This window comes from Podarcis filfolensis, assembly GCF_964270895.1.
Source record: "Podarcis filfolensis genome assembly, chromosome: 13".
NCBI lineage: Eukaryota > Metazoa > Chordata > Lepidosauria > Squamata > Lacertidae > Podarcis > Podarcis filfolensis.
The window spans coordinates 319,411-328,276 of record NC_139615.1 but is presented as its reverse complement, the minus strand read 5'-3'; the positions used below and the strand labels follow the sequence as shown (position 1 = coordinate 328,276).

General features: G+C 45.9%; 1 protein-coding gene across 1 annotated transcript; it reads left to right on the top strand.

Moving 5' to 3' along the window:
* Positions 1 to 813: 813 nt before the first annotated feature.
* LOC310746844 (uncharacterized protein) lies at positions 814 to 8,129 on the top strand. Its single transcript, XM_083581017.1, has 6 exons — positions 814 to 990; positions 2,450 to 2,935; positions 3,124 to 3,205; positions 3,415 to 3,500; positions 3,725 to 3,851; positions 5,326 to 8,129. The coding sequence occupies exons 2-6, from the start codon at positions 2,534 to 2,536 to the stop codon at positions 6,309 to 6,311; spliced, it is 1,683 nt and encodes a 560-aa protein (XP_083437143.1). The 5' UTR covers positions 814 to 990; positions 2,450 to 2,533; the 3' UTR covers positions 6,312 to 8,129.
* Positions 8,130 to 8,866: the final 737 nt, after the last annotated feature.

Genomic DNA, 8,866 nt, shown 5'->3' with positions numbered 1-8,866 from the left:
TCCTGCCTCGGATTCCTTGGCTGGGGAGACCTCCAGGGCTTCTCAGCAGGGCTTTCTGTTCAGTCTCTAAAGATCCCCTGAACACCCGAGCGGCCTCATGTCTGAATGGGCAATCACATGTCGATCGGGAGTCTGATGGGTGGGTGGTGGGGAGAGCTTTACTTCCAACGGAAGGACAATAGAGGACTTGCTTGCATCTTGATCTCAGCATCTGAGGAGCCCTGCAGGATCAGGCCAGTGGGGTCCCCGCACTGAGTCCAGCCTCCTGTTCTTCTGGAAAGCCCACCAGCAGGACTGGGGGGGGGGAGAGCCCCTCTCTCCACCTGCGCTTCCTCCTTCCCAAAAACTGGGATTCAGAAGCAAGGCTGCTTTCGACTGGAGACAAAACATGAGCCACCCCTGGACCTCTCTTCCTCCATGCAGTGCCCTCATCCTCTTTGCTCTCCATCTTCCAACAATCTGTGTCTCTTTATAGCATAGGTCAGGTTTTCACTTCTCCTCTTTGTTCATATTTTATGTCCAGATGCTTTCATCTGCTTAATAAATGGGAATTTACGGGCTTTATGTTTTTGTGGTTCTCATTATTCCTGTTATTAGGATAGTGCCATTTGTTGTTGTTTAGTCGTTTAGTCGTGTCCGACTCTTCGTGACCCCATGGACCAGAGAACGCCAGGCACCTCTGTCCTCCACTGCCTCCCGCAGATTGGTCAAACTCATGCTGGTAACCTCGAAAACACTATCCAACCATCTCGTCCTCTGTCATTAGAATGCTGTTATAATAGAATCCAGTTCTGCAGAACAAAGGTACCTCCTTCCAAGGGTTAAAATGAAGTGAGTGTTACATTCCTAGAGAGGACCGGAAATAACTGCAGGGGGGAGCAGGTCCTCCCAAGCAGAAGCTTCCCTGTCCTTTCCTGCAAGGGGGTGGTTTTTGTCTCCTCTGCAAGGAGAAGGGGGCTGTTGCCTCTGCTCTGCCTCTTCTGGGATCTGGTGAGTCTCTTCTCTCTTCTTGCATGGGCTGCATTGGGGCCGGAGCTGCAGGGGAGGGTGCATGGGGGGCTGGGGGGCTGTTCGGCTCATGCAGGGGGAGATCCCCAAGTCAGGGAGCAGAGGGTCCTTCTCTTGCTAAGAGGTAAAGGGACCCCTGACCCATAAGTCCGGTCAAAGGCAACTATGGGGTGCAGCGCTCATCTCGCTTTTCAGGCCAAGGGAGCAGGCGTTTGTCCACAGACAGTTTCTGGGTCATGTGGCCAGCAGGACTAAATAATAATAATCAGTGCTTTTTTCTGGGGGGACGCAGGGGGACGAATACCCCTAGACATTTTCTGAATCTAAGTTTGGCCTCATTGAGGGGCAGTATTTCAATATGAGTAGGAAAATGAGAGTACCCCTAAACATTTTTAAAGGAAAAAGGGCATTGATAATAATACTAATTTATTACTTAGACCCCGCCCATCTGGCTGGGCCTCCCCAGACACTCTGGGCGATTCCCAACAGAATATTAAAAACACAATAAAACATCAAACATTAAAAACTTCCCTAAACAGTCTTCTGAAAAGTCAGATAGTTCTGTATCTCATTGACATCTGGTGGGAGGGTGTTCCACAGGGCAGGCGCCACCACCGAAAAGGCCCTCTACCTGGTTCTCTGTAACCTCACTTCTCACAGGGAGGGAACCGCCAAAAGGCCCTCGGAGGAGGACCACAGTGTCCTGGCTGGACGATGGGGGTGGAGACGCTTCTTCTGGCGCAATGGGACACCAAGAGTAAAACCATAGTGCCCAGAAACGCTGTTTACCTTCCCGCCGGAGTGGTACCTATTTATCTACTTGCACTGCGTGCTTTCGAACTGCTAGGTTGGCAGGAGCAGGGACCGAGCAACGGGAGCTCACTCCATTATGCAGATTTGAACTGCCAACCTTATGATCAGCAAGCTCAAGAGGCTCAGTAAAGCCAGAGCGGGAGGCAAGTTCTCAGGAGGTCTGCAACTGTATTATTTACCTGGACCCATACACTTATTGCCACTTTAGGGAGGGGTCTCTGGATCAGGGGGAAAAGGGATGAGTTTATGGATTATTTGATTTCTATACCTCTTCATATATTAGAAAAATCTCTAAGCAGTGCACAGGAAACGAAAGCAAGCACAGACTACGTAAACAAAAATATTGCAAAAATACACAGTTGCATATAAAAATGTTACATTGATACAAAGTTACTCATATAGATAAATAATGTAAATCAGTGAAATTAATAAATCCCATTTATTAACCAGATGGAAACATTGGGACATAAAATATACACACACCAAAAAAATGAAAACCTGACCTATGCAAAAAATGAATAAACACTCTTAGAATACGGAGGGCAGAGGCACATCCTCACTTAATAGAGAACTTTTTTCTTCTGACAGTGTGCAAATTTTATAACAGAACAATGTATTTGCTTTGTAGAATTTGCCAGCACCTCTCATTCAGAATTTGACAGGTGAAAAAGGGGATCCCTAACATTCTCTTGGAGGCTTCCTGGGAGCACAGATGCATGAGCAAGACTCAGCTGGCCCTGAAGCAGGAAGAGACCATGCTATGGAAACTGGGAGAAGTGGGGGATTCTGGGAAAGCTCTGGGCAGAAGATCCTGGGAGAGGAGGACACCCTTCGCTCAGAGGCGCAGAGCCAGCAGTTCAGGTGGTTCTGCTCCCAGGAGGCCAAAGGACCCCGAGAAGTTTGCAGCCAACTCTACCACCTTTGCCGTCAATGGCTGAAGCCAGAAAGGCACACGAAAGCTGAGATGCTGGACCTGGTGATCTTGGAGCAGTTCCTGGCTGTCCTTCCAGCGGAGATGGAGAGCTGGGTGAGGGAATGCGGAGCAGAGACCAGTTCTCAGGCAGTGGCCCTGGCCGAAGGTTTCCTCCTGAGTCAGGCGGAGGAGAGGAAGCAGGTGAGAGAGACTTTGCTCTGGATGCTCCCAAGGGGCTCAATAGATAAGGGAGAGTATCCCAAATGCTCTACTAATGGCCCATTCTTTTTTTTTGGAAAGCATCCAAGGAGGGATATCAGAAACCTCTAAAGTTTTTGCCTCTTTCATTCTTATTCTGACCCTCTTCCCTGTTTGGAATCCTATTTCAGGGAAAGGTTCTGTTTGCAGAAACGGGTCCTGATTCCTCTGAGGCAGAGAGGACTTCGTTGGACACCAGAGAGAGGCTGCTGGGTAAGTAGGAAGGAAGTTTTCTTCTTTTGATTCCATACTGTTGATTTTGAAACTAATATTTTGGGAGAAGCCACTTGGGGCCAAGAACCCAAAGGAGATGAGAAATATTTTAGCATAACTAAAATATGAAATGGGGACAAACTCCCAAATGCACCTCTGAGAGAAGCATCCTGCACTCCTGTCTCTCCACTTCCCTTTGTCTCTCGCAGGTGAAAGAAGGATGCCGGCAAGACCTCCTCCTCCTCCATCTCTTCATCCTGGTGGAGGGGAAGCAGCGGCTGAGGAACCGGATCAGGTAGGGGGAAGGAGCCTTGTGGGGAAAGAGGCTGAGGGGTGGGGCATTGGAATGCACAATTTAAAAAATTCCATTTAGACATTAAAATAAGCATCCATAGTCAAAATGTGCAGTGAAACAAAGCCATTAAAACAGCACAACAACAAACAGGCAGAAAACAACAGAACAATGTGTAGTCGATAATATTTATGCTGTCTAAGGGGACGACCTTTTTCTTCTTTCAGGGACCAGTGTGTTTTGAAGATGTCGCTGTTTGTTTCATGGCTGAGGAGTGGGCGTTGCTGGATCCTGCCCAGAGAGCTCTGCATAAGGAAGTCATGGAGGAGAATCATGGGATCTTCGCTTCTCTAGGTAAGGTTCCCTCTTGAATCATAATATTTGTTTGGAAATTCCATAAATATATCTATGTGTGAAGCCTCCCAGATTTTGATTGAGCTCAACAGCACCACCTAAAGCACCTGTGATTATAACACCCTCACAGCTCACCTTGAATGGGGGGCTATGAACTCTTTTGTCTGTGAACATTATTTCTCCATTGATGCCTTTTTAAACCATGATCTGGCTGTTTGAACTACCATGGACTTTTAAAATATAGACTTCAGAGTGGTTAGGGAATCATAGAATCATCTAGTCCCACCCCCTGCAATGCAGGAATCTCATCTAAAGCATTCATGACAGATGGTCTTCCAACCTCTTCTTAAAAACCTCCAAGGAAGTAAAGTCCACAACATTCCAATGGAGACAGTTATTTCTGATAATTAGTCAGACTCTACTTTCTTGTAACTTCAAGCCATTGGTTTGGATCCTACCCTCCAGAGCAGGAGAAAACAAGCTTGTTCCTTCTTCCATGAGGCAGCCCTTGAGATATCTGAAGATGGCTCTCATATCTCCTCTCAGTCTCCTGTTTTGCAGGCTAAACATACCCAGCTCCTTCAACCGTTCCCCATAAGGCTTGGTTTCCAGACCCTTGATCATCTTGGTCATCTTGGCTGCCCTCCTCTGCACACCTTCCAGCTGGTCAGCATCCTTCTAAAATTGTGGTGCCCAGAACTGGAAACACTATTACAGATGTGGTCTGACCAAGCCGGAATAGAGTGGGACTATTACTACCCTTGATCTGGACACTAGACTTCTGTTGATGCTGCCTAGAAGATCATTCGCCTTTTTTGCTGCTGCATCACACTATTGTCTTATATTAAGCCTGTGGTCAACTAAGACCTCTAGATACTTTCCACATGTACTACCATAAGGCCAGGTGTCCCCCATCCTATATTTGTGCATCTTGTTCTTCCTGCCTAAGTGAAGAACCTGACATTTGTCTCTGTTGAAATTCATTTTGTTAGCTGGGGCCTAGTTCTTCAATCTGTTAAGGTCATTTTGATTTCTGGTTCTTTCTTCTGTGAAATTAACTACCCTTCCCAGTTTGGTGTCATCTGCAAATTTGATTTGCATCCCCTAAATTCCTCTATCCATGTCATTTATAAAGCCATTGTACAACAACAGATTCTGACAATTTTTTTGTTTTTGCTTTTGCTTTTGCTCTGGTCTGTTTTTTGTTGACCAAAGAGATGACAGACTAGAGATGGCCCAGATTCCATGATTGAGTCAAACAAAATCTGTCCCAGAAAAGAGCCAGTCTTGTCAAATCTTACGTTTCCATAAATATGTCCCTGAATGCCAGTCAACAAAGGCAGTTAACCCTGAAGTACGTCCTCCCATCTAACTCCCTTCAGTTCCTCCTCTCTCAAAAGCGTTAATGAGCTTTGTTCAATAACGGGGCTCCATTTTTTTCTGAGGCTTTAATCCATTTCTCTCGTCATTGCAGGTCGAGATGGATTGGAAATTAAGAACAAGGGAGACCACGACAAAATCCACACGGAGAAGCCATATCAATATTCGGAGTCTGGAAAGAACTTTAGCCAGAGCTCCCATTCAGTTTCCCATGAAAGAAATCCCATTGGGAACGAACCCTGTCAGTGCTTGGAGTCTGTTAAGGGCTCTCATATAAGCACAAGTGTCTGTCGACATCAGAGAATTCACAGTGAAGAGAAACCATATCGGTGCTTGGAATGTGGGAAGGGCTTCGTCTGGAAGATAAGTTTGACTTCCCATCAAAGAATTCATAGAGGGGAGAAACCATATCCGTGCTTGGAATGTGGGAAGAGGTTCAACCAGAGAGCCCATCTCACTTCCCATCAAAAAATTCATACGGGGGAGAAACCGTATGAGTGCCTAGAATGTGGGAAGAGGTTCAGCCAGAGGACCCACCTCAGTTCCCATCGAAGAATCCATACAGGAGAGAAGCCATACCAGTGCTTGGAATGTGGAAAGGGCTTCAGTCAAAGGGCCCACCTCACTATCCATGAAAGAATTCATACAGGGGAGAAACCATATCAGTGTACCGAATGTGGGAAGAGCTTCCGTAAGAGTTCCGTTCTCACTAACCATCAAAGACTCCATACGGGGGAGAAACCATATCATTGTTTGGAATGTGGGAAGAGGTTCAATGAGAAAACAAATCTAATTTCTCATGAAAGAATCCATACAGGGGAGAAACCGTATCAGTGTGTGGAATGTGGGAAAAGCTTCCGTAAGAGTACTTTTCTCACTTCCCATCAAAGAATCCATACGGGGGAGAAACCATATCAGTGTCTGGAATGCGGGAAGAAGTTCAGTCAGAAGGCCCACCTCACTTCACATCGGAGAACTCATGCAGGTGAGAAACCATATCAGTGCTTGGAATATGGAAAGAACTTCAGTCATAGCATCTCTCTCACTTCCCACAAAGAATTCACAAGGGAGAAACTCTAACTGTCCTTGGAATGTGGAAATACCTTTGAAGGATCAAGCTCACTCCCCATCAAAGAAGTCAGAGCGGGGAGAATCATAGGATCATGGAGTCATAGAGTTGGAAGGGATTCTGATGGTTATCTAGCTGAACCCTGTGCAAAGCAGGAATCTCAGCTAAAGCATCCATGACAGAGGACCATCCAACCTCTGCTTAAAAACTTTCTGCTTTCCACCACCTTCTGATGGCATCTGTTCCTCAGTCAGATAGATCTTAGCTTCAGAAGTTCTGCCTGAAGTTTAGTCAGAATCTCCTTTCTTGTAACTTGGAGCCATTGGTTGGAGTTCTATCCTGTGGAGAAGGAGAAATCACATCTTCCATGTGACATCCCTTTAGATATTTGAAGATGCCTATCATATCTCCATGCACTCTTCTCTGTGATAATCACCCCCAGCTCCCTCAAGCATTCCTCATAAGTCTCAGTATTCAAGACCTCCCTTTTTGTGATATTATTTTATTTTCCTTATAGAAAGTTACATTTGTTAATCAACAATTTTATATTCCAATTCAATAAAACTAGCAACTTCCCGCTTAATAATAATAATAATAATAATAATAATAATAATAATAATTTATTATTTATACCCCACCCATCTCGCTGGGTTTCCCCAGCCACTCTGGGTGGCTTCCAACAAAATATTAAAATACAGTAGTCGGTCAAACATTAAAAGCTTCCCTAAACAGGGCTGCCTTCAGATATCTTCTAAAAGTCTGGTGGTTGTTTTTCTCTTTGACATCTGGTGGGAGGGCGTTCCATAGGGCGGGCGCCACTACCGAGAAGGCCCTCTGCCTGGTTCCCTGTAACTTGGCTTCTCGCAGCCAGGGAACCGCCAGAAGGCCCTTGGAGCTGGACCTCCATGTCTGGGCTGAACGATGGGGGTGGAGACGCTCCTTCAGGTATACTGGACCGAGGCCATTCAGGGCTTTAAAGGTCAGCACCAACACTTTGAATTGTGCTTGAAAACGTACTGGGAGCCAGTGTAGGTCTTTCAGGACCGGTGTTATGTGGTCTTGGCGGCCGCTCCCAGTCACCCGTCTAGCTGCCGCATTCTGGGTTAGTTGTAGTTTTCAGGTCACCTTCTAAGATAGCCCTGCTTAAGGGAAGTGTTCGTGCTGCTTCCCTTGTGATTTAAGATTCAGGTTTCTTACTTCTGTGGGACAACCCTTGAGATCTCTCAGGTATCATATCTCCTCTTAGGCTTCTGTTTTCCAGGCTAAACATACCCAGAACACACCCAAGGCAGAACTGAGTGGTGCTATGACTTCCATTGCTCTGCACACCAGACTTCTGTTGATTCAGCCTAGAACAGCATTAGCTTTCCCCCCCTGCAGCATCACATTGTTAATTCCTATTCAGCTTTTGTTCCATTAAGACCCCTAGATCCTTTTCACATGTCCTTATGGCAAGCCAGGCGTCCCCCATCCTATATTTGTGCAGCTGATTCTTCCTGCCTAAGCGCAGAACCTGACATTTGAACCCAGGTCTCCCAGGTCATCGTCCAGCCCTCCTTCCAGTATACTACACTGACTCTCTAATGAGTCTCTTAGAAATTGTGCATGCATGGGTGTCTGCTTAAAGTTCAGTTGTGGTGTTCTGGTGTTTGTACGCATGTGTAACAAAGTAATTAATAGAATAAGAACAGTATAATAGTAGATTTAAGGTAATGATAGCTAGTGAGGGGTAAAGTGTGAGTTTGGGATGTTGGGGGTGAGAGGTGATTGGTTGAGAGTTTGAAAAGGATTTTGAATAAAACATACAATCAGGCCCGTGGCTTATTAAACTTTGCATATCGTCTTAAATGTGTCTGTGGGAGGGCGGTGATTGGTTTGTTTCGTTGTATGCTCTGGGTGAAGGCAGTATACAAATTGAATGAATTAAATACAAAAAGTAGTCATAAGCAATAAATAAAACATTTAAAAATGCAAAACCAAACCGAACAATTTCCACATAAATCGCAAGAGCTAAAAAAAGCAAAATTAGCCACACAGGTACAACTCCCTATGAAACATTTGAAACCATGTGCTTATGTATACAAAGTTATCTTAAAAACCTAATTATTAAATAAATCAGCTGTGTTCCAACACACACTTCATTCTTCACTCCTTTAGGGTGAAGTGTTCAGGGAAGAGTTCTCTGGGGTGGCAGCGGGAACAAAGGGGGTGTTTGGTGGAAGACCCAGTCAAGACCCAGCTCCCAGCTGTGCCCCTTGAATGCAGTGGGGAGGGGGTGCAGGAGGGGGTGGGCACTGCCAGAGCCCCTCTGAGCGAAGGCGGTGGCAGCACAACACAGGGAGACAAACTAGACCTCTGCATGAGTAGAGCTCATCTAGAGCTCTTCATAAAAGCAAACCTAGCTATACAGCAATGTACCAACCAAGCACAAACATAGATATGTGGACCACATGTCTGGAGCAGCACAAGAAGACCGTGCTGAAACCATTTTGACTCCCAAACTGACCAAATGTTTTCTGGGCAAGGAGGGAGGGGGCGAGGGAACCTTCCCATTGTCTCAGGAATT